The sequence below is a fragment of the Equus caballus genome, chromosome 10 (genome assembly GCF_041296265.1).
Source record: "Equus caballus isolate H_3958 breed thoroughbred chromosome 10, TB-T2T, whole genome shotgun sequence".
NCBI lineage: Eukaryota > Metazoa > Chordata > Mammalia > Perissodactyla > Equidae > Equus > Equus caballus.
In genome coordinates this window covers 25,505,939-25,532,500 of record NC_091693.1, presented here as the reverse complement: position 1 = coordinate 25,532,500, position 26,562 = coordinate 25,505,939, and the positions used below count along the sequence as shown (strand labels likewise).

The 26,562-nt window shown below is 40.3% G+C and overlaps 1 protein-coding gene across 1 annotated transcript; it reads right to left on the bottom strand.

The window, feature by feature from the left end:
- Positions 1-1,654: 1,654 nt before the first annotated feature.
- NLRP4 (NLR family pyrin domain containing 4) lies at positions 1,655-25,663 on the bottom strand. The gene is made up of 9 exons (XM_001496627.3): positions 25,384-25,663; positions 20,401-21,973; positions 19,235-19,396; positions 17,030-17,197; positions 14,026-14,193; positions 11,513-11,683; positions 5,836-6,006; positions 4,510-4,680; positions 1,655-2,070 (listed from the first exon to the last, which is right to left on the bottom strand). Exons 1-9 carry the CDS (start codon positions 25,661-25,663, stop codon positions 1,980-1,982), a joined length of 2,955 nt encoding a protein of 984 aa, XP_001496677.1. The 3' UTR covers positions 1,655-1,979.
- Positions 25,664-26,562: the final 899 nt, after the last annotated feature.

Here is a 26,562-nt window from a genome sequence, read left to right as displayed (position 1 = left end):
TTGTTGATGAACACTTGGGTTGCTGACTTTCCCAATCTTAACTCCTCAACTGATGGCATGGGAGTTCAGGAGTGAAATACTCCCACCCTTAAACCTTCCTTCCAGCTCCCAATCCCAGGAGATCATCATTTGGAGGGAGGAGAAAAAGAGCAGAGTGTCTTAGGAGTCATAAGCCCCCATGGGAAGAGGAAAACTAGAGTCGAGGCTAAAGAATAGGAGATGCAATGGGTCAGGCAGTGAGTTAATAGTAGCAATGTCAGAGAAATGACCCAAAACTTGGAAAGAGGCAAAAGAGAATTCCTGGGTGTTCTTTTGGGAACAGTCCTGGGCTTGCAACTTAGGTTGACTGAGCTGTTTTACAGCTTTGCAGACGCTAACTTGTAGAGTCTTGTAAATATACCACTCTAATTTTATGCTGCTTCTACCTTTTCTGTTTATTCCATTGAACAAGCACGACTCGATGAGATAGAATCATAAAGCATCGTTTTAACCTGACACACAGAATGGCATCGTATATAAGTACTTCATCGTATATACATACTTTCACTTTTAGTCTATGCACGTTGAGATATAAACAATACACACGTGTATGTCTATACAACATGTAAATAGATGTATATATCACATTAAATACATTTTTCTGCAAGATTTTTCACTCAGCCTATCCATGTTGATACACACACATGTATATATACTTATGTGTATCAACGTGCATAGACTAACAGAATGAAAAAACTTGCAGAATAATGCATTTGGTGTGGTTTCTTTCATGTAATTAAAATAACCCTCAATGCCATATTGTCGATGGGTGCATGCTAGTATATGGAAGTACAGGAGTGGTATTGGAAGGATACCCGTTAATCTCATGATAGGGTTGCTTGTGGGGTTTAGGGACAGGGGAGGAGCCAGGGCTGGTGGTCAAAAGGAGCTTCAGGTTCATCTATTCTCTTAGGTAGAGAGAATGAGGGATTTGTACTTTTCTGACTTTTAAAAACGTACTTTTTCCTCTTTTTTTTTTGAGGAATATTGGCCCTGAGCTAAGATCTGTTGCCAATCTTCCACTCTCTTTTATTTTTTCCCCTCCCCAAAGCCCCAGCACGCAGCTGCGTATCTAGTTGCAGGTCACTCTGGCTCTTCCATGTGGGCTGCCACCACAGCATGGCCCACTGTGAGGTGTCCAGGTCTGTGCTCAGGATCTGAACCAGCGAACCCCAGGTCACTGAAGTGGAGTGTGCGAACCTAACCACTTGGCTGTGGTGCTGGCCCCCAATCTTTCTCTTTTTGCTTGAGGAAGATTGTCGCTGAGCTAACATCTGTGCCAGTCTTCCTCTGCTTTGTATGTGGGATGCTGCCACAGCATGGCTTGATGAGCAGTGCTAGGCAGCCCCCGGGATCCGCACCTGTGAACCCTGGGCAGCTGAAGCAGAGCATGCGAACTTAACCATTATGCCACTGAGCTGGCCCCTTACAAACATACTTTTAAAAAACCATCAAGAGGCAAAGGAAGAGAAAGCCTGAATTAAACTTGTGTTTCCAGTGATCTCAATAAGGCCAGCATCTTTCTAAGCCAATGTGGAGAAAGGACCACAGTTTCTTCAATCTACATGCTCCAGGCATTCACCAGTAGCAAATCACATGTCAAGATTTTACAAAATTTTTTAAGATATAAAAACTTTATTGAGTGTTTAAAATGTCATTGTAAGACAGGATAGAAATTTTACCTTGCAGGTCTTTCAGTGGCTTGCCCAAAGCCGCAAAGCAAATATAAAAACCCCATTAACACACAACGTATGAAACACATCTGCACGGGGTACCAGAAAAATCAGGGCTCCATCAGTGTGAGTAACTTGTGATTACTGGGTGCAGAGTAGGTATAAGTAAGGGCTCCAATACTTATCCTCCATAGGTGCTCTTGAGTCTGAATGAATCCTGCTTGCTCGCAATCTGATTTCTGCCCTTCTGCTCCTGTCTCTGTTCCATTAGCCACTGAAAATTGTCAAGTGGGGATTTCTCTCTTCTTCAGCCATCAGAAGTCTCTGGGTTTCCTCATCAAATTCATCTTTTTTCAGCCTGGTAAAATATAAAGGGGCTCTCTTTAATTTATGCCTCTTTCTTCTCCACATCTCATCTTTCTCCATCATTTCTTCCCTGGACAAACCTAGGACAAGCCTTCCCTGTCTTGCCTCCAAGAGGAAAGACACATCTGCTATATGCAGTGGTGTGCTGATAAATGTTTAACAGCTGGCTCACAAAAACCCCCCAAAAACCCTGGTTTGTAGGGCTGCTCATTTCTGTGGTGTAGATTCTCCAACCACGGCTGAATTCAAGCTGCCAACTTGATGACACTAAACACAGAGTGAGGAAGAGTTGCACACACACAGGGTTCTCACCAGCTGGCAGCAGCTGGCTTCAACTCATCACTGGACAGAAAAAATGTCCTGTCTGGTAGAAAGCCCTGATTCCACCTAAACATTAGGATTTGGGACAAGAAGGCAGGAAGCTAGGGAGAAAGACTGAAGCTATTTTTATTTTTAAAAAGATAAAATACTAACAGCTTTCATTATCCAAGTGCCTGGTGCAGGCCCTCTGCTCAGGGTTTCACTTGCATATGTCATTAAAATTTCACAACCACCTATGAGATACCATTATCGACTTGATTTGTGAGGAAGACATGGAGGCTAAGCAAGTTCAGGAATCGGCCTGAGGTCACACAGCCAAGCGGTGGAGTCAGGATACAGATCCAGCAGTTTGCTTCTGGAGCCCCTGCACGTGCACGCGGCATTATGTTGTTGCTTTGAAACAAACAGGAGGGTTAAGGATCATTGTGTCTTGGCTCTCCTGTGGGTATAAATGTCTCTTGTCTCTGTTGGTGTCTGTTCTTTTGCAACTGTCCCAAGCAGCTTCGTCTGACTGCTGGAGTGTGGTACGCCCCCTCAAGCAACCGTTCATCTTTACACACACGTTTGTGAGACTGTCCACGGTGGGAGTAGGGTGCAGAGGACATGGAAACTCACTTACTTGGTTCCATCATTTTTATCATATTATCTAATTTATATTTTCATAACGACCACGTCAAGTAATTTTCCCTATTTTTCCCGTGGAAGGCGGATAATCGAAGAGGAAAATGTCTTGCCTGAGACTACAGGACTAAACTTGGGAAAGCTGGAACCCCAGCACTGACTTCCATGACTCAGAAAATAACGGACGGTCCCAGTCTTCCCATTAGGTGGCGTGTCACCTGTGGCGCTCTGCGTTCCGAGTCTTTGGCACAAGTTACCATGAGAATGAAATCGTGCCAGGCACCTGAAATTTCTAGATGTAGATTTACAAGGATGGACTTTAAAGAAATGGACCTATAGCTTCACAAGACAGAAAAGAAGGTAATATTCTTAGTGCTGGAGTTATACCAGTTTTACCCCAACATCTTGTATTTCTCTCTTCTAGAAAGAAACGGCCTAATGACTACCTGTGACTGCGCCTGATCTCATGTACGTTTGAAAAGGGTAGGGGCAAATGCACGAGAAAGAAAGATGCTAAGGATTTATTATGTCGTTGTCTAGTAAAATAATATTTATCTGATAAAATAATATATATAGTTTGTATTATAATTGTGGTATTTATAATTGTAGTATTTGCAATTATAGACTTATATAAATATATCTTTATAATTATAAATAAAATACATAACAATTTAATTTTAGGTATAATTATAGGTATAACATATAGTATATAATTTGTATTATATTTATAACTACAGACATAATTATACATATAATTACAGCCATGCGTTGCTTAATGATGGGGACATTCTGAGAAATGCAGCAATAGGTGATTTTGTCATTGTGTGAACATCATAGAGTGTACTTACACAAACCAGATGGTGTAGCCTACACCTAGGCTCTATGGTACTAATCTTATGGGACCACTGTCATAGATGTGATCCGTTGTTGACTGAAATGTCCTTATGTGGTGCATGACTGTATAAATATTTAAGTCAACAATTAAAAATATATATTAAATTATATGTCTATAATTATAAATATAATTATAAAAATTATAATATTTTTAGATATTTTGCTAGATTTTATAATTATAATTATATATAATTGATAATATAGAATTATACATATTACATTTATAATTGTCTAATTATAATTTATTATACTAAATTTTTATTTTAATATATAATGAACTTAAATATAAATATAATAAAATATATTAAGTATAATTATAATTTATCTAATTATACATATTTAGGTATTATAATTATGATTTGTATTATAATAGTACCAAGGGCCAACATTTACTGGGCACTTGCGGTTCACCAGTTACTGTGCTGAATAAGGGACTTACGTCATCTTTCACTCCTGCAACAACCCTGAGACAGGGAACATCATTTGCATTTAAATGCAATGAGATTAGACTGTCATAGTTCCACACCTTGGGTCCCTGTCAGTCCCTCGTGAGCCCCGAGGACTGTCCCCACAGGGAGAACCAGCACCAGCTCACCCGAGAACCTGCAGGGGGCACTCTGGGCATCTCAGGGCCTCACACAGCACCACCACCCCACCGTGGTCCAAGGCGTTTCCACTGAGGTTCAGTCTTCTCAGAGTTTTACTGCTGGTGAGAGCAGAAGAGAGATCCTCGCAGCAGGCACTAGTTAACTTGCACGCACCCAGCCTGCAACAGAAGACACACGGTGAGAAGTGGCCCCATCCTCAGGGTGAAGAGGGTGGCATGTGGGTGGCATGTGAGCTGGACATTTATCCAAGGCTCACCCCTTAGCCTCCAAGTACAGTGTCTCACAGCCCAGGGTTTATGACATCTGACTACTGCTCTGGGCTAGATTGGAAAAGCGGCCACAATTGTCCGTTCCTCTCTGAACCCACTCCCATGGCAGTGTGGCTTTGCGGCTCATTCCACTAAGGGTTGGGGTCTATTTCCCCAGCCCCTGAATCTGGACTGCCCATGTGTCTTGCTTTGGCTGATATGAAACAATGGAAGGAAGGTTCTGTGAGTTCTGAGCCGACACCTTGCACATTTCTTGCGCTCTTTAACCCCTGAGATGCTGACCGCGTCCCTCCAAAGATTCCTAAGTTGAAGTGCTAACCCCTAGTAACTCAAAACGTGGCCGTATTTGCAGTAGGGTCTTTACAGAGGCAATTAAGTTAAAATGAGGTTGTCACGTCAGGCCCTAATCCAACAGGACAGGTGTCTTCATAAGAAGAGGCAATCAGGACACAGACACACACAGAGGGAAGACCACACGAAGACGCAGGGAGAAGCTGGCGTCTACAAGCTTAGGAGAGAGGTCTCAGAAGGAACCAACCCTGCTGACACCTTGATCTTGGACCTCCAGCCTCCAGAACTGTGAGAAAATAAATTTCTGTTGCGTCAGCCCCCTAGTCTGTGGTCCTTTTTTATGGCGGCCCAAGCAAACTGGTAACAGATGCCACGTCCACAAGGCCAGGCAACCCAGTTAGACACGAGAGATATGCAGTCCAGCCATCCCTGCCTTCCTCAGTTCACAGACAGCCACGCATCTCCAGACTTGATAGTGAGGCCCCCCTAGACCAAACAATGCCCCAGGGAACCACCGATTCCTGAGCACGCCCATTCGAGGTCGGCTACGCCTGGCACAGACCAGCAGAGCCAGCTAGCGATTGTAAGTGCTCACTGCTTGAGGCCTCTAAGTTTTGCAGTAGTTTATTATGCCAGCACAGCTAATTGCTACATGCCCCTGACGGGGTTTTCATTTTTCTTTCTCTTTCTGGCCATGCACCCTCCATCTTTTGCCACCCACAAAGACACAATCACGACTTTGAGAATACCCACCCAAGATTCTCTAAGCGACATTGGGGATGTGTCAGAGCTTCGCACAACAGCTTCGCACCGACATCTTCTATATCGTTGTACCCAATTTGCAGACCTGTCAGGTTTTGGTTGCTGGTGAGGACTGAGGCAAGGTCTTGACAGCCACGGGCAGTGATACAACATTTTAATAAACTGCAAGAGAATAGTGGAGGTACTCTCAAAGGTTACTAAATTTTTGCTTGATATCAGGAAAAGAAAGATGCCAAGGCACTATACTTTTATCATCCCTATGGATGGGTGATCATCCCAGCATCATTTGCTGAAGGTCTGTCCTCCCCCTGTGATCTGTGATACAGTTGTCCACAATGCAAAGTCCGAACACACGTGGATGGGTCTGTCATGGGCTGTGTGTTCTGTGTCTTTGGTCTATTCATGCCTCTGAATTCTACACTGCTTTTAATTTTTAAAACCTTATAATGTCATTCTATCTTTAGAGCTAGGTCTCCCATTTTTTTTTTTTTTTTTAGGAAGATTAGCCCTGAGCTCACTACTGCCAATCCTCCTCTTTTTGCTGAGGAAGACTGGCCCTGAGCTAACATCTGTGCCCATCTTCCTCTACTTTATATATGGGACGCCTGCCACAGCGTGACTTGATGAGCAGTGCATAGGTCCACATCTGTGATCTGAACCAGCAACCCTGGGCTGCCAAAGTGGACTTAACTGCTGCACCACCAGGCTGGCCCTTTCATTTACATTTTTAAATCTAATTTTCAAGTTCAACACAACACAAGAAAACATTGCATTTTGATTGGGATTTCATTAAAATGAAAATCAGTTTGTGGAGAAATGACTTTTAATACTGAGTATTTCAATCCTTGAACATGGGACCTCTTTCCTTTTTCCCACATTACACTATCATTTGATGATATTCTCTACAACTGTCTTTCATGTATTGTGTTAGCCTTATTCCTGGGTAATTTTTTAACAAAATCTTTTAATTTTGGTAATTCCTTTTTGATGCTAGTGCAAATGGTAATTTTATTTAATTCCACTAGTTTAATGCTTCTTGTTGGTCTCTAGGAAATTGTATACTGTTTGTTTAAAGGAAGGTTATTGGATTCATTCATTCTGATAATTTAGCTACAGATTAAAAAAAATTTTATGTACACTATCATATCATCTGCATAGAATTAGATGATTCTTCCTTTCTAACATTTTAAGGATTGCGGGTTTTATATTATATTTTTCTTTCTTTATTGCTCTTGCCACCATCTACAGGACAAGGCAGATTAGAAGTTATAGCCAACATTCTTACCTTTTTTTGACATCAAAGACAAAGCTTTTCTCTCTTTATAATTAAACAAACGCTTGCTTTGGATTTTTTGAACTATTCCTTATCAGTTCAAGGAAGTTCCCAGTTATTAATTTTTCAAGTTATTATAATAAACAGATATTGTGTTTTAATTCACAGCTTTTTCTGTATTTTAGATGATAGTGATATTTATTTTTAATCAGTGTAGTAAATTACATTGATCTTTTTAATGCTGAAGTAACTTTATATTCTTGGGATAAACCCAACGTGGTCATTATGTTAATTTTTAACATATCAGGATTCTATTTGCTAACATGCTGTTTGGTGTTATGCATTTCATGAATGACTGGTCTGTCCTTTTTCTTTCTTATGTTATTCTTATTGGTTTCTGGTATCGAGATTATGCTGGGCTCAAAAGATGGCAAGGAGTATGTCTTATCTTTCCAACCTTGAAAGAATTCGTGTAACTCTGGCGTTATTTCCCCCTTGAGTGTTTGGTAGCAGTCACTGATGAAGACTTCCAAGCTCTGAGTTTTCTTTATGGTAAGATTTGACTATTGATTTAATTTCTTTAATGGTTTAGAACTATTCATTTTTCTTTCTTCTTCAGTTTGGCAAGACATTATTCTAGACGTTTACTGAGTTTTGAAAAAAAATCTAGACTTTCTGGTTTATTGTGTAAAGCTGCTCATAAAATTCTCTTAATTATTCAACGCATCTGTAGTAATGTTTCTTTTCGTTTTTGTACCGTTCAGTATAGTAGCTGACTGTGCCACGTGACCACTGGGCACTTGAAACGTAGCTTGTCTCAATCAAGATGTACTACAGTGCAAAACACACTCCAGAGTTTAAAGAGTACAAAATGTGAAATGTCTCATTAATAATTTTGTATTGATTACATGTTGCAGTGATAATATTTGATATATAGTTAAATAAGTTTTACTATTAAAATTAATTTCGCCTGTTTATTTTCAGTTTTTAAACATGTGGCTACTAGGCACTATTACATGTGTGGCTCGCATTCCTCTTTTGGACAGCTAAGATACAAGATGCTCACCAGTCTTTGTAAAGAACCAAACTTTAACCTCCTGACAGTTTATATAGTGTGTTTGTTTTCTTTCATTAATTTCTGCTCCCATTTTTATTTCCTTCTATCTTTTCCTGGGCTTCTTTTGTCATTTAAAAAAATTCCTTGGGGCCGGCCCCGTGCCTGAGTGGTTGTTGGCATGCTCTGCTTTGGTGGCCCAGAGTTTGCTGGTTTGGATCCTGGGTGTGGACCTGCACACTGCTCATCAAGCCACGCTGTGGCAGTGTCCCACACAGAGGAACTAGAATATCTACAACTAGGATACGTAGGATATGTAGTGGGGCTTTGGGGAGCAAAAAAATAAAAAGAAGATTGGCAACAGATGTTAGCTCAGGGCCAATCTTCCTCATCAAAAAAAAAAAAAAAAAGGAAGAGAAATGGGGATGCAGAGGAAAATTAGATGCAAATGTTCATTTAAAAGAAAGAAAAAATTTCTTAGGATGGGTACTTAGTTCATTATGCTTCAGCTGTTCTTTTTGTAATATACACACATGCTTCAGCTTCATCTCCTCAGTTTGTGGTGAAGTATATTCTTTTTCATTTCAACGTATCTTCTAATTTCCATTACGATTTCTTCTTTGATTCATGGGTGATGTATGGGAAATAATTACATTGACCTCATAAGAATTATGGTTCAATTACATAGGATAATTTCAAAAATAGCATCAGGCAAATAATACACATATCAATAATACTTTGTGCCCCAAAGTTTATTTTGTCTGCTTAATGTAGCTACATGAACTTTCTTTTGGTTAATTTGTATGGTATATTTTTTCCATCCTTTCACTGTTACCATTTGTCTCATTTTTTTATTGAGGTGAATTCGCATTACACAGAATCAATCATTTTAAAGTGAAGAATTCAGTGGCATTTAGTCTATTTACAAGATTATGCAACCACAACCTCATTATATTTCAATGTCACTTATAAACATTAGGTTTAAAAAAATCTGGTATGATAATTTTGATCTTTTAGCTGAAATACTTGATCTTTTTATATTGAACAGTTACTGATATATTTGATTTTAGATCCACATCTTGCTGTGTTTTGTATTTTCTTGTATCTGCTCCTTTGTTTTTCTTCCCTTTCTTGCTTTCTTTTAATGAGATATTTGCATCATTCCGTCTTCTCTCCTCTGCTGATTTGGGAGTTAGAAACACTTTCTGGTTTTCTTCTTCTAAGTTTGTAGAAGTTTCTATATTTGTATTTAACCTGTAAACATCTCAAATTAATAAATACTTTTACCCTCTTTTTGGACTTTAAAACACTAATTTACATTTTATGTGACTGTCGTTGTACATTTTAGTTTTCCTTTAAATCCTAAAGACAATATTATTTTTGTAAGCAGTTCATATTTTATTTAAATACATCTACAGATTTACCACCTTCTTTGTTCTACGTCTTTTTCCCCCTAGAATTATTTAACTTCTGCATGAGGGCTATTCTTGAGAATTACCTTGAGTGATGATCTGATGGTGGGAAACAAATTTTTTTTGAAAATATATTTTTGTCCTCATTCCTGCTGATTTTTGTTGGTTATAAAATTATCGGTTGGCAATTTCTCCCCAGCATACCGAAGATCTTATTGCACTGCCTTCTTGTTTTCATCGCTCCTCTTCACCCAGCTCTTTCTGTCCTTCCTTTAAATGTTATGCCTTCTTCCAGCCCCCAGCCCCAGTGTAGAAGTTGTAAGATCACTATCTTTATATGTGTGGTTCTGCAGGTTCTCCATTATTTATCCTACTGGGGCCAAATTTGGAGGATTGAATCTGTAGATTCAAACGTTTCATCAGGGAAAGTTTTAGCCATTACATCTTAAAACATTTTCTCTCTCTAGGATTCCCATTAAATGTGCCACAACATCTTGCTCTATCCTCTAGGTCTCAATCTCTCTTCATTTCACATCTTTTTCTCTCTTCATGCTGCCTTCTAGATAATTAGGACCTATATTTTGTTTTACTAATTTGCTCTGTAATTATGTCTAATCTATTGTTCAACCCATCTGTTACATTTCTGGTATTATAATTTCTAGATGCTCCATTTTATTTGCTTTCTCAATTTGCCGATTTTGTTTTATGGCTTCCTTTTTCCTAAGATATTTAAACATGCTCTTTTTCTTTAAAATAGTGAGCATAATGGTTTTATAGATGAGTCTGGTCACTCCCACTTTCTGCAGTCTGGCGGGTGTCTTTGTTTTGTTCTTGCTCACAGTGCTGTATTTCCTTGTGTTTTAGCTTATTTTAACTGTGTGGTGTTCATGGACCCTGCAAGATCATTTTAGGAATAAGCTGAGGCCAAAGATCACGTTATGCTTTTATCTACCTCCAGAAAAGATGTGCACTTGCTTTTTCCAGGTGTCTAGAGGCAGTGCTAGTTTAAGGTTGTTTTAAATAAATATATCCCAAATGGATTTTTGGACCGCCTCAAGTGATCTACATTTAGTTTACTACATAGACTACTTCTGGCTCAGCTTCCAGATAATTTTAATATTTTTAAAATATACTACATCTGATATTTTTAGTAGCTTTCAGTTCAAGGATTGAGCCAGATAACATAACCCACCATTACAAGGTCAAGAACATGCCTGGTACTTTTGTCACATCATTTAACACACCCTCCAAGCAAGGAATCCACAGTTCTAAACGCTGAGATTTCATGATGGATTAGGTAAAATGCTTCTGTCTAATCCCACAAGTCTCTTGATTTCTCAGGAAAGAGACATTTGATGATGAAATGCTATCCCAATTGGTAACTCCAAGACACCACCACCACTATCACAAGGTTACCCAACTATTTCTCAACTTTTTAATATGAAATTGTCTTTTCATTATCTGCTTATTACTCTCTTACTGTTCATATTCCTTTATCAAGTATCCCTTGTTTTATCCATGTTAATTCCCAGATTTGTTAGCAGTTCTCACATCCCCATCTTTAACCTTTCTACCTGGAATTTCAGTTCTCCTTTTCCACCTGACGAAACTTATACATCTTGTAGGACACATGCCAAACATCTAACCATAAAACCATCCCTGAGCCCCCTGCCATAATTCCTCTGTCTGAGTCCTTTTGTACACTCAGCTGAATGACCATTTACAACACACTAAATCTGTGACAGAAGAGTCAAGGTACAGAGTTTTTTCACCTCAACATCCCTACAAGAATCTGAAACAAGTAATTTTTAACCTTCACATCCTGAGGCACCGACGCCAAGACTTTCCTCAAATCTAGGTGCCTTCTCAGCCATCCAAGCCTCCTGAAAAGGAGGGTCGGTGTTGAAAGTACACCTCAAAGGCACCTACCACAGCGACTGTAGTTGGCAGCTTGGCTGTTTCAAGGCCTCGCAGAGAAGTTTCAGTTCTTCATATTTCAGGACATTTGCGCTGAGGTCTAGATGGACCAAGCTCTTGTTACACAGAAGAGCATCAGAGAGGCTTTTCCAGCAGTGTCCACTGAGGTAGCAGTAACCCAAGCTGTGGGGACAAATATATGGGAGAAACGGGGGAAGAAGGAACTGATGTGTCTGGGAGCTTTGTTTGGCTCCACATTAAAGGTCGTATTCATACAATCTTATATACACAAAATCCTCAGCTGAGGCCATCCATTTCCAGCTTATCTGAAAATACCTCCCTCCATTTCTTCTTACTCACACGATAGAGGGATTAGAAAATAAAACCGACAAAGTAATGTAGGAGGAAAAAGACGGCACGCAATGGCACAGCTAATTCTCTAAAAGGACTTAGAAAATTTTGGTTCTAATTCTACATCTGATAATGCTCCCTCCTGGATTGGTGAAGTGTATTGGATTACCTTATGTGTAAAATCCTCTTCAACTTTTTAAGTTCTATTCCTTAAAATAGTAATAAAGTCATGGCTTTAAAGGGATGCATGTGCACTTGGGAAAAACTCTAAGGTACAGCAAAATATAAAGCAGGGGTCCCAAGCTGAACTATATATGGTCTACAGACATTAAAATTTGCCATCACCTTTATATTTTTAAAAATTAGTTGCCAACATTTAAACACCAATAAAGTTTTATATAAAATCCAGATTTTTAACTTCTGCTGAAAATTTAGATATCTGGCAACACTGGATCCATGTCGCCATGCTGTAATGTGATGGGCTAGGATGGAAGGAGGAACTGCTTCCTGTAGACGGGCCACATTGATCTCCATTCTCACGCAGACCCCACCCGGCTTGCATCTTCCGTTGATCTCCATTCTATGCGACCTCTAGGCATTTGTGTTTTTGATACCTAGTATAAAACTCAAGCCATTGAGGATCTCACAATTTTATATTCTGACATCTTACGAGCCTATTTTCTCATTGTTAAAAATTATATTTAGAAACTAAGCCATATATATATTTGGCAATTTTTTCCAATAGTAAAGTGAACCTCAATTTAAAATGCTATTTCATACCTTAGAGGCTGTATGATATTAAATTATAATGAAAAACATTATAATTTAATGAAAAATTATAATATTTCATATGATTTAGATATTTAGCTATTTTAAAATAATTTTTTATTTTACAAGACCCTGGCAAACATTGACAAGTAAAAATTAATTTGTCTTAAACTATTGTTTTATTTACTTGGTTATTTTTGGTTGTTTTAGGTGGCAGGTTAAATTCAGTTCCTGTTCCTCCATTTTGGCTGCAAGTGTACCTCCTCTAATTTTCTTGATTTATTCTCAGAATATCCTTACTTTCATGTAGTTGTAATCTCAAAAAATCCCGAAGTATAAACAGAGAAATGTTTCCCTCCCACTCGCTTCTCCCAATCTCCCAGTTCTATTTCCCAAAGGTAACCTATATTATAGGTAACCTATAATTTTATATCTCCTCCAACCAAGGATATTTGTGTATAAAAAAGCCCCAAATATACATAAGTGCATATTTCCCACCACCTCTTTTTTTTTTTTTTAAAGATTGGCACCTGAGCTAACAACTGTTGCCAATCTTCTTTTTTTTTCTTCTGCTTTTTCTCCTCAAATCCCCCCAGGACATATTTCAGTTGTGGGTCCATCTAGTTGTGGCATGTGGGACGCCTCCTCAGTATGGCCTGATGAGGAGTGCCACGTCTGCACCCAGGATCCGAACCAGTGAAACCCTGGGCCGCCGAAGTGGAGCGTGCAAACTTAACCACTCGGCAATGGGGCCGGCCCCCCACCACCTCCTTTTTATACAAGTCCTACTATGAACTGAAGATATTAGAACTGTATTAATAGGTAATCAGTTGACTCTCTAACACATTAACTCCTCTGTCCTTTTTCTATGTACCTAAACTTTGCTTCTAGGTTAGTCTGTTCATTCATCCTATTACTGCAGGAGAAGCACACTCCGAATTAAATGAGGTCAACACGTCCAAGGACATCTTGCTCTGCTATTGTCTGACAGCTGCTGACAGCAAGGATTGACAGCTGGGAGTTCACTTTACAAACTAGTAACAAGTAAAAGTTAGTAGGTAGTAAGGAAGTATCTGCGTGTGTTGTAGGTACTTTAATCCAGTCTAACATCTTTAGAAACTTGATTATGTACTCTGTATAATCTTACTTAATTTTCATGAGACTTCTAGGACAGAATTTTCCACCTCCGTCTACAGAGGAGCCAACTGAAGCTGACAGACATTAAATAACTTTTTCAAGATAACAGTGCATAAGTGGTAAATCCACAAGTGGAACTCAAGTCTTTCTGATGCTGAAGCCTACACTTTAAGATCTGTGCTACGTTGCTTCCATCAATGGATGGATTTGGCCAAAGTTCAAACTGCTGCCATGGTCCTCCATGGTGGACGCTCCCAATGTTCACTTACACCAAGACCTCCAGAGCGCAGTCTGGGTGGCGCAGGGCCTTACACAACAGGGGCACGCCTTTGTCCAAGTAGTTGTATGATACGTTAAGAAGCTTCAGCTTGTTGTTGCTGTTTAAGACCCAGGTGAAGGCTTCACAATCATCAGCTGAAAGGCAACAATTTGTCAGCCTGTAGGAAAGAGAAAATGGTACATTCCATTGGTTTCTATTTCCCTGACTCATTCTTCTTGCTAATCCTATAATAGTGAGGAAGCACTTGTTTGCTCTGCTTGAGAACCTCATTGATCCCCTGCCTCTGTATTGATCCCCATGACCCATCCTTTAAACTTGAGACACATACAGACTCAGTTATTATCCGTATGTGCCTTAAACTTCCCCAGGACTTCTCACTGCACTTAAGGAAAAGCCCAAAATATATCATGTGATCTACAAGGCTTCTTCCTCAATGCTTGTGTCTCAGCCACACTGGCTGTTTTCAGTTGCTTGACCCACATTGGGTGTTATTCTTCAAAGTAGGTATTCATATTTGCTGTTCCCCCAATCTCCTTCCCCCAAACTCCTTTATCCTACTTAGGGTTTTTGCATTTGTTCACCCTGAGTGGAATGCTCTTTGCCTGGCCTTTGCTTAGATGGATCCTCATCATTCAGGTCTCTGCTCAAGCAGCACCTCCTCAGAGGACCCTTCAACTGGAGTCCCACGTGCTCATGATTTGATGGCTTGCTTGAGTTGGTTGGCGCTATGAGTAATTATGGTTTTCCATTACTTTAGCCACTCTCCTTCCCTCTGGTTGCCACAAGAAGTATAAACTAGGCCCAAAGACAATAGAATAAAGATGGAAACAATTATGATAGTTGTCAAGAAATGAAAATGTAATTGGGAAGTCACCTAGTCCATGGCTCCTGACATTTCTCTAAGGATGATGCTGTGGCAATGCATGGTTTTAAAGTGGTTTCTAGCTTAAAGACATTTTCAAAGAGTAAAAAATAGGGTTTGCTTACTTCATACCACATATAAAAATTAACTTGAAATGGATCATAGACCTAAATATAAGTGCTAAAACATTTAAAACTCTTAGAAGAAAACACAAGAGTAAATTTTCATGACCTTGGGTTAGGCAATGGTTTCTTAGATTTTACACTAAATACACTAGAGGCAAGAAAAAAATAAATTGCACTTCATCAAAATTAAAAGCTTTTGTGTCTCATAGGACATCATTAAGAAAGTGAAAATACAATTCACAGACTGGGAGAAAATATTTTCTAATCATGTATCTTGTATATCATAACTTGTATCCAGAGTGTTATAACTCAACATATATTTACAATTCAACAAAAGGACCAACAAACCAATTAAAAATGTGCAAAGGAGTTGAATAGACATTTTTCCAAAGAAGATATAAAAATGGCCAACAAGCACATGAAAAGATGCAGAACATCATTAGTCATTTAGCAAATACAAACCAAAACCACAATGAGATGCCACGTTAAACCCATTAGGATGACTGTAACCAAAAAATGGAAAATAACTATTGGCAAGGACATGGAGAAATCAGAACCCTCAGGCATGGCTGGGGGGAATGTAAAGTGGTTCAGCCACTGTGGAAAACAGTTTGTTGGTTCCTCCAAAAGTTGAACATAGAATTACTATATGACTCAGCAATGCCACTCCTACGTGTACACCCCAAAGAATTGAAAAACAGGTGTTTAAAACAATGACATTCATAGCAGCACTAGTCACAATGGCCAAAAGGTGGAAGCAGCCCAAGTGTTCATCAACAGATGAACGGATAAACAAAATACAGTATATCAGCACACTATAATATTACTCAGCCATAAAAAGAAATGAAGCACTGATACATGGTACAATTTGGATGAACCCTGAAAACATTTTACTAGTGAAAGAAGCCACTAACAAAAGACCACATATTGTATGATTCAATTTATATGAGATGTCCAGTATAGGTAAACCCATTGAGACTAAAAGTATATTAGTGGTTGCCAGGGTGACAAATGAATGGGTAGCGAGTGCTAAAGGGTCTGGAGTTTCTTTTTGAGGTGACGAAAATGCTCTGAAGTTCGATAGTCATGATGGTTGCACATCCTTGTGAATATGTACCAAGACCACTAAATTGTATGCTCTAAAAGGGTGTGTTTAGTATGTGGATTATATCTTGGTGAAGCTATTAAGAAATGGGTTTGGGTGATTGTGTGTTTGGTTAATGGGAGCCCAGATAAGGGAAGATAAAGAGTTGAGTGGAGAAATCTGAATATGGGGGTATTAAAGAAAGTAAACAGAGGATTAGTATTAGAGGGAATCCTTACTTGATTGAAAAAACATTCTTGAAGTGTAACGTACATACAGAAAAGTGAACAAATGCTAAGTGTTGGCCAATGAACTGCTATGAATTGAATGCCCTTGTGTTACCAGTATCCAGGTCAAGAAGCAGAACATATCCATCACCTCCTGCCACTATCCTAACCTCCGATACTGTAGTCTTGCCCATCTTTGCATCTTATATAAATAAAATCACATGCTATATTCTTAAGCTCGGCTCATTTCCATCAACAATGTCTGTGAGATTCATCCAAATTGTTGCATATGATTGTAAATATTCATTCTCAGGGACTGAAAATATAACCACGGTTCTCTTATCTAAGTTTCTCTTAGTATTTCCATTTTTTCAGGTATTATGGATATTTGTCATGAATGTCTTAATATTTATATTTCAGCAAAATTATGCATGCAACTCTGTCAAATGTACACCTAAAAGTGGAATTCCTAGGTTATACAGAATGCCAGAACCTACGAAAGCTGAATATAGGCTAGTCGTTTTCCATAGTGGTTGTACCAATTTAGAAACTTTAACGCCCATATTCTAATCCCAAGTTTACAGGAGGTTAAGTTTGCATATGACTAATAGAAGAGAGGACTAAAGTGGACAGATGAAAATGGTGCCGTGCTCTCTGGAATCAGGTCAGTGAGCCTCGTGAACACAGAGACTTACAGCAGTTCCTCCACGTTGCACTTTGGATTGCTCAAGGCGTTACAGAGCAACTTCACATCCTTACGGGAGAGGGCTGTGCCATTGAGGTTCAGGTATTTCAAATCCGGGCTAAGCGTGAGCACCTCAAAGAAAAACCAACTCTCAGCAGAGAAGGAAACGTTATTTATCCTGAAAAAATAACAAAAAGTTTGGATAGGTCTCATCCAACAAAACCTGAGAACACTGCCTGAGCGCCTGTCTCGAATGTCTCCTGTGACCTGCAATTAACTGATAACCTAATTTCACGATCCAATTATGTAGCTCAGTGGTTCTCAATCTTCCAATTTGTACCGTGGGGGCAAAATCACCCAAGGTCTGGAAATATTTTTGGTTGTCACACTGGGGGATGTGCTACCGGCATCTAGTGGGTGGAGGTCAGGATGCTACTAAATACAGTGGACAGGACAGTGCCCACCATGAAGAATTACCCGACCCAGGATGTCAATAGTGAAGGCTGAGACACTCTGGTGTAACACTATCTAGCGTTACAAACTTTCAAATTTAAATGGATTAACACAATTTATTTTTTTCTCATGTAATGGTTCAGTGCAAGTATTGGGGGTGGAGTGGGTTTCCTCTTAGACAGTGGTTCTTCATCTCGGCCGCACATTGAAATAACATGGAGATATTCTAATAAGTTGATTTAGGGGCTTGACCTGGGATTGAAGAACTTCGTTTTTGTTTTGGGTGAGGAAGATTGTCCCTGAGCTAACATCTTTGCCAATCTTCCTCTATTTTGTATGTGGCTTGCCACCACAGCATGGCTGACAAGTGGTGTAGGTCTGTGCCTGGGATCCGAACCTGTGAACCCAGGCTGTTGCAGCAGAGCACGCCAAATTTAACCACTAGGCATGGAGCCGGCCCATGAAGAGCTTTTTTAAAGGTCCTTGGGCAATTTTAGTGTGCAGACAATATTAAGAAATTACTGCTTTACACCCTTGCTTCTCAAAGTGTGGTTCCTGGACAAGCCACATCAGCATCACCTGAGAACTTGTTAGAAATGCAGAATCTTATGTTCTACCCCAGACCCACTGAAGCAGTATTTCCATTTTAATGACATTAAAGTGTGAGAAGCACTCCTCTACGGAACCACAGACACAGGTTCTGTCTGTCTTGTGACTTCACCATTCAACTAGTAAATGAGGAATGCACACATAGAGACCCCAGTCTCTTCCTTAAGGGCTTTGGTATAGAAGCTACACTTCTCCTGATATTTTATTGCTAAGAAGGAGTCACATAGCCATATTCAGATGCCAAGGACCCTTGGATGTGAAGCACTTGGCTGGAGACAACACCACACTACAATGGGGGAACACACTTTAGTGGTGGTAAGGGCACCTAGCTATCTCTGCCACAAAAATTCCCAGATGAATATCGCTCTTGTGTATTCCTCCCTTTCTCTGGAATCCTTAAGCTCCACAACATGTGAGACGATATTCTAAAATCCTTGACTAGGATGACTTCCCAGATAACCAGAATCTCATGTTCTCTCATTTCTTTTATATTCACCTCTCACAGGGAAATATCTGTACATTTTACGGCAGGGAAACAGAAACCAACCAAGCCACACGACCGTCTGTTCCTAGAGGTCAGGACCATAACTCTCAACCTAATTTTATTCTTGGGATTTAGTACAAAGTCTGACACCCAATTGGCCCTCAACTATTGGTTGACAGAATGCTCCTCAAACATTTAAGGAAGCAGCAGGTGCAATAGCCACCAGCAGAAGCTCTGCAATTGATCAGCTCTGAGGTCAGAACCCAGCTTTGCCCTTTAACAGCCCTGTGACCTTAAGACACTCACTTCAATGAATATGGGAAAATGTGACACAGCAAGAGAAATGGCATGTGAAACTCTGCTCTAGATTGCAATTCTTTTTTTTTGAGGAAGACTGGCCCTGAGCTAACATCCGTGCCCATTTTCCTCTACTTTATATGTGGGACGCCTGCCACAGCATGGCTTGACAAGCAGTGTGTAGGTCCACACCGGGATGCGAACCGGCAAACCACAGGCTACTGAAGTGCAATGTGCGAACCTAACCAGTGTGCCACTGGGCTGGCCCCTAGATTGCAATTCTTTGCCTGTGCAGTTGGCCTCGCTGGAAATCTGGAGGTAAGATGAATTTATCACCATGACAGACTCAATCCAGGTGGATCTCCAATTTACCAAAGCTTTTGAAGGTGACAGCTGGGATGCCTCAGCTGATTACACAAAGTCACAAAGGCTGACTCGTTGAGGCTGCTGTCACTCACTTGGAGTTCTGTGAGGTTCTCATTTGTAGTGAGCACAGAGCAGACATGATGCCAACAGATGAAACTGTAATTTGACCTGTAAGGAGAAAGGAAACGCTTTCCATGGGTAAATAGTCAACCCAAGCCATTCATATCATAAGCATAACAGATTATCTACCTGAACATGAAACAGCTGACTCAGACTCACGTTTAGTCAGACAGAATAAGGTCAGTCAGGGGAGCTATCTTATATTCATAGTGCTCAACTGGGGCAATGTTGTCCCCTTCTCCCAGGCAACATTGGGCAGTATCTGGAGAAATTTTTGGTTGCTATAGCTTGGGGGAGGGGTGCTCCTGGCATCTAGTGGGTGAGACAAGGGATGCTACTAAACATCCTACAATGCAAACGACAGCCCCACACGACAAAGAATGATCCAACCCAAACTGTCAATAGTGCCAAGGTTGCAAAACCTTGCCTTATATGCAGGCAGTTTTATAGTAAAAGGTGAGGCAGCACAGTACAGCTGTCATTCTCGAGGAAGATTGCCTTGGCTCAAACCGAGCCTTCACCACTTCTTAACCTGGGCAGCTTATGTGCTCTCTTTGCTTCAGTCATCTCACCTGCAACATGATAATAGAATCTACCTCATCTGATATTTACGAGTATTAAGTGAGTTAAAACTTGTAAGAATTAATTTTAAAAGTTAATTTTTAGCTGAGAAGTCAAGAAAGAATCTGAATGTGGTCCTATGGGAATGATACAAATATTAATTATAAGTACCTATCAGCTAATACTTGTGAAGTGTAGGAAAAACTTCACATGAGCTCTCAACATTCAATCTTCACAATACCTCACAATGTGGTAGTTACCATTATTGCCCTTTTACAATGAAGGAACTTCAACAAAGGAAGGGAAAACCCCGTGGACAAGGTCAAATAGTTCATACAGAGTCAAGCCAGGACTTGAGCTGAGGTCTGTTTGACAGAAAAGGTGAGATCCTAACCATGATCCTATATTAAAAACTCCATCAGCAAAACCCACTTGGGAATATAGACAGATGTTGAAAAGGTGATAGAAAGAAAGTCATTGGATGGACTCACGTGGGGTTGTTTGCATTCTCTTCTTTAAAGACATTTTGGATGGAAAGCCAAAGTTTCCTCAAGCGAGAACAGTGTTTTAAGCAGTAGGCAGAAGTCACCAAATCTGCACTGTCAACAATAGAAAATGTAACGTCTTGGAAGAGGGCCATTGCCCACTTTACAAAGGCTTCGTTCTGCATCTCAAACAAACAGTAACACAATGCCAAGAAATCCACCTCTCCTTGAAGATGTTCACTCTCACCTATGCGCTGCACACACTGGCGAAATTTCTGCTGTATCTCTTGGGACAGGTGGAAGCCAAAAAACGCATCCAGCTTTTGTTGCTCCTTTTCATTTAAAAGGCCAAACATGAAACACCCCAAATAAATCCAATGTACTTTTACTTTCTTTAAATAGGTAAATAGTAGTGTCTCTGTACATCCAACAGCTGGGTTTGGATGGTCGATGTGGCTCTTCAGAAAATAGAACATGGCGGCACAGAACTCCTGGACACACACATGGATGAACAGGTATGAGTTCTCACATTCTCTGTACTTCTGAAGAGCCTTCATGTCCAGCAATGTAGGAATGTCAGAATCCACTAACCCATTTCTCCTAAGATCCTCTTCACTAAATACAAACGTGTCGGTCCACATGCCCTCTGCAGCCAGGGAACACAAGCCCTTCAACTGGCTTTGGCTTTGCTGATCTGGACAACTAGTGCCCTTGGCTGTGAACAAGTTAAAGATGAAAGAAGTATAAAGAGAGGTGGTACGTCGGCAGGTCAGTGCCAGATCTTTCCCCCTTTCCATCTCGTGCTTCAGACAAGTGCACACAATCCAGCAAAGGGTGGGGATTTGGCACATGCAAAACAGTTGTTCATTTTCTCTTACAAAACTGAAGGCTTCCATGGCTCTATTCCTGTCTTGAAATATACAGCAGAAGTACTGCTTCCTCTCACTCTCACTGAATCCCAGGAATGTTTTAATTTCTGGGCACACCAACCTATCCTCAATTTCCCCTGGGTACACAGGTGCAGCTGCAATGAGCAGTGAGCACTCGGGGAGCATTTTCTTCCTCAACAAGCTACTCAGGAGCACCCGTACTGGTCGCTGCTCCATCCAGTCGCTGCACAGATCTGACTCAGGTTCATCCAGGTTGTGTTTCAGTTCTTCAAAGCTATCAATGACGAACAAGAGTCTCTCTGGCTGGGACATGATCTCCGTTAGTGGAACATGGGAGTTGGGCCAGTCTCTAGAAATCAGCGCTGCCAAGCTTGTCTGTGTCAACTGCTTCATTTCCCGGCAGCAGAAGTAGAAAACATAAAAGAATCTCTCCTGATAGAGGCTGCCCTCTGCCCAGGCCAACATCAACTTGATCAGAAACGTCGTTTTCCCTATCCCTTGTATTCCTTTAAAGACCACTGTTCGTGGCTGTTTTCCAGTTTCCTTAGGGGCAAAAAGACGTTCCAAAGACTCACGTTCTTTCTGGGTGGTTTTCTGGTCAAAGTAGTCATGAATCCTAGTGACAGATTCTCTGAACCACATATTGTTGAACTTCTCCTGTATATGAGCTTGATATGTCTTGGTGTGTCCTGAGTCAGTGAGAACAGGAGGAGAAAAACACACATACAACACATCCAAGTTAAACACTCATATATATATATATACTTTTTGACCCTGCAATTGTTCTTCTCAGAATGTATCTTCTCAGGGATCTGCAAACTGTGGCCCACAGACCAAAGCTGGGCAACAGCCTGTTTTGTAAATAAAATTTCATTGGAATACAGTCATACTGTTCATGTAGTGTTGTCTACAGCTGCTTTCCTGCCACAGTGGTGAGATGAGTAGTTGTAACAGAGACTGTATGGCCCACAAAGTCTAAAATGTATACTCTACAGCCCTCTACAGAAAAACGCAGCCAAACCCTGCTCTAGATACACACACATGCGCATGCACACATGGGTATTCATTGCTGCTATTATAGCAACACTAGAAAAGAACTGTATGACCGTCAACAGAAGGCCAGGTAAATAATTTATGGAACCATGGAACATTATGCAGATATTGAAAGTATGGAATCATCTTTATGTGGAAAAAGAACAAGACAGTGTCTCTAGTATGTACCCATTTATCCATTCAAGGGATTTTCTGTGTATGAAATTGATCTGAAAGACCTGACACAGGCAGTTACCTCTAGAAGAGAAACTGGATGCAATAGACGTGCTAGAATGGTGCTCAGTATTTGTTCCAACTTTGATCTAGAGAGTATGCTTAAGAGCAGAATGCTAAAAACAAACAAACATAAAAACTACCACCCTTCTCAGATTCCCTTGCTGCTAAGATTGCAGGTACAGGTTAAGTCCTGCAATTTACATGTGCTCCTGACACTGGAAGGTAGAAGAGGAATGGAGTCCATGTTCTGCTGCTCCAACAGTTTTGCTGCCGGTTGCTGTGAACATGGAGACGCGAGGCTTTTCTGTAATTCCATTCCCGTCTCCAATTGCTATCATCATGGTTTTCAAGGAGCAGCTACACTAGTGAGCTTCCCAACCTCTGAATCATGGCTACATTGGTGGCCTTCCTATCATTCACCTTCCTAATTGCAATAAGGGTAGCAGGTCCCAGGTGGTGTAGTTCCTGGAGTCATTTCTAGAGCACCAGCTTGGACCCCATTCTTCAGCTCTTCTAGAAGTTCTGGAAACACCAAACCCCCTTATAAAATTATGTTTTCTTTAAATAACTGCTATGATCTTTGTTTTCTGCAAGTAAATGGTGGCTGATGGACAGGGATCTGGGGGCTGTTGTAGGAGGGAAGTTTTCACTCTACCCCTGCATAACTGTCATTGGGTTTGATAGAACATAGGTAAGGGCTATAACCTAGCACTACGTGTAACAGTAGGTAACACTACATTAACCCACGGGGAGAACAGTGGATTCTCCCAGTCTCTCAGTCTCCTGAAGTTCTCAGCTGCTAACGATGCCACCTGATGTTGGTTAGGATCCCATTAGCTTCTTAAGCTTAGAAAGCTCTTTGCCCACCCCTCAGTGTTTTCTAGTTTCTTGGTCTTCTCACCTGTTCCGGAAATTTGGGTTACATGTTTGATTGTTCACTAATGGGAATTAAATGGGCACACAACCCCTTCTCCCTCTTTAGTGAAAGAAGATAAAGGCATACATCTCCAAAGGACGATCCATTTTCAGACCTGCTTACAGCTTACTTTAGCAACACCCTTTGTTATATTGAGTTGCCACATGAAAGGAACGTTCTCCTCCATATAGACTGCTTTTGAGAAGCAAAAAACAGTGACAAAACTCAGTATATTAGAGCACTTGAGAGATTTTATAAAAAGAACCCTCAACTTCAAGTTCAATGACCTGTGTTGAAGCCTGGTACCAACTCCTCCTAGTTACGCGATCTGGGGAAGGAAAGAGTCTCCCTGAGCTTCAGGTGTCTCAGTTGTAAATGAAGGTAAGGCTGAGCTTCCTAGTACTATAGGGATATTGTGAAGGTCACAGGCTGTAGGAATCATGCATGAGGGAGCAAAACATGCATTGTGAAGGGATCTAGAATGTGAGGAAGTTGTGGGGTTTACAGTTCAATTTGGAAAGGGACGATGATATCTCCTACAGTTAAGAATGATGCTACCATCAACTAAATCATCCCCACCTACCTATGAGCACCATCATGTCTTATGAACCTAATTCTCTATTAGGCTCTGATATAGCATTAAGAATGCCCCAAATGATGCAACAAGGTAGTGGATTTGCCTTTTGTTAAACAGGTTTCTGAGAGGCTGACATATTTCATCAGTGCCATATGAATAAGCTTCATTAGGATTCCGATCATTACCAGCTTTCAAAATCTATCAACCCCATCTGCAATACCCAGCCAAGTCCTATTTAAAAGCCAATCCTGCAAAATATATTTGAATGATTCTTTCAACATGTCCTATGTCCAACAACAATGTTTGGTGACTTGGATTAGAAAAGATCACATTTCTGGTGTGGTTTGATGCTCAACCCTCAATGTAGAAAAAATTTGTAATAGAGAAGGAAGAGGACATGAAAAATCCCCTGAAATACTTCTAAGAAGAAAAGAAAAAAAAACAGGTTAAATGCTCCAAACTGAGGTACTTTAGGAGGGCATCATGGAAGAATCAAGCTTGAAAATTGTTAGAAGAGAAAGGCTATTTACAATTTCATTAACTACAAACAACAAAACCACCACCAAAAACTTGAGTCTAGTGTATATGGCTCTGGCTACTAAACACACTTGTTTAAACATTTTTTAGATCCTGAATTGAAGCATACTGAATGTATATTTTTAATACCTTTGTCCCCTGCTGAAAAATGTGGTAAATTTCAAGTGTCCTTTTCTGTGAGAAGGGAATGGTAAGTTCTGTGCTATCCAATATGGTAGCCACTAGCTACATGGAACTATTCAGCAAAGTGGCTAGTGTGACTGAGGAACTAAATTTTTTATTTGATTTAAAATAATTTAAATGTTAATAGCTGCATGTAGCTAGTGGCTACCATATTGGATGGAGCATTATCTATATTCTTCTAGTACAGGGTTGCTCAATTTTAGCACTACTGACATTGTAGGCTGGATAATTCTTTGCGGTGAGGGACTCTCTTGGGCATCCAGGATGTTTAGCATCCCTGGCCTCTAAGCACTCGGTGCAGGTAGTACTCTCCTGCATCATGCCCAATGGAGACAACAAAAAATATCTACAAACATGGCCAAACGTCCCCTAGAGGGCAAAAATCACTCCTGAGAATCACTACCAAGATTAACCACTGCCAAGATTAACCTAACACAATTTCCATGTGATCCTGAAAATCAAAGATCATGGAAGAATATGGAGATGAAGAAATGAACATTGTCCCATAGTACCTTCTGGCCCTGTTGTAGATAAGCATCGAGATCATTTATCAAAATTAGGACATGATGCTCGTTATAAGAAACCTTGTCCCATCCCACAATCCCAGACCCCCTCACCTGTAATCTCTTTCTTGGCCTTCTCACAGAGATCCTTTCTATGGATCTTGTGAAAGATGCTGAAGGTCACATTCCATGCTTCTTGTTCCTCATAATGTTTGACCAATAGGTTAGCAAGTCCTTCCCGGGTTGCCTTCCTTACTTCAGCCCAGGGAATTGGCTTGAGTCCGAGTTGCAGAGGCTCTTGTTTGAGGAAATCCTTAAATTTTCTGAACTCATCCTTTTTGAGCTCCCCCAGGTACCACAGAAGGCCAAAATCAGAAAAGAAAGATGACGCCATTTGTCCAGGGCAGAGAAATCAATCGTCAGAGACAGAATTAGCAGCAACAAGAATAAATGGAACCTGTGGAAAATTCAAGGTGGTATCAAGTTATTCAAAAATCAATCAGTTGAGGTAACTAAGTTCTTATAAGTACCTTGCTAGTTTTGGGGGTCGGGGTGAGGGCAGGAAGTCCTTTAGACCAGACTCATCTTTTCTCATCTTCTCATTGAAATGGTCATGAGAACAATGATACCTGAAGTAAAATTCAGCATAAGTAATAAATCAGTCCCAAAAGAATTACTTCTAACCCAACTCTGATGATGCCCAGTAGAGACATATAATAAAATGTATCCTAAGTTAGTGTCTAGGAAAGCACTCCTGAAGATCTACAGATAAATACTCAATATAAACCAGCTGAAAAAATTGTCAGATAAGCCAAATTTGTCCAAATGAAGGCTTACACATTTACAGTATCTGATGGGTTCAACTTTAAGGCAAAATCACGATGACAGGTAAGGAGGATCTTTACCTAATACTAGTTGGAACAGTTATTCAGAAGATATGAGAATCCTAATCTGTGTCCACCTGACATATCCTCAATAGAGAAGCAAATATAGACTCACAAGCATTGGGACGTTGCATCTCTCAGTGAATAACAGACAAGGCAGGCCCACATCAATATAGTCAATTGACTTTTGACAAAAGCACAGTGCAGAAAGGATATTTTTTTTTTAACAAATGGCACTGAGACAACTCGAAGTCTATAGGCAAGGAAAAAAAAAAACCTAGACACAGGTCTCACAGCTTACACAGTAATCAAGTCCAAATGGATTATAAACTTAAACAGAAAATTCAAAACTGTAAAACTTCTAGAAGAAAACATAGGAGAAAATCTACATGATCTTGGATTTGGTGAA

Coding starts and splice junctions, on each gene's coding strand:
- NLRP4 (XM_001496627.3), bottom strand. CDS start 25,663: ATGGCGTCATCTTTCTTTTCTGATTTTGGCCTTCTGTGGTACCTGGGG. Junction 19,397..20,400: donor GAGAATGCAAACAACCCCAC/GTGAGTCCATCC, acceptor TTCTCCTTACAG/GTCAAATTACAGTTTCATCT. Junction 4,681..5,835: donor TGTCGCTTAGAGAATCTTGG/GTGGGTATTCTC, acceptor CTTCTGTTGCAG/GCTGGGTGCGTGCAAGTTAA.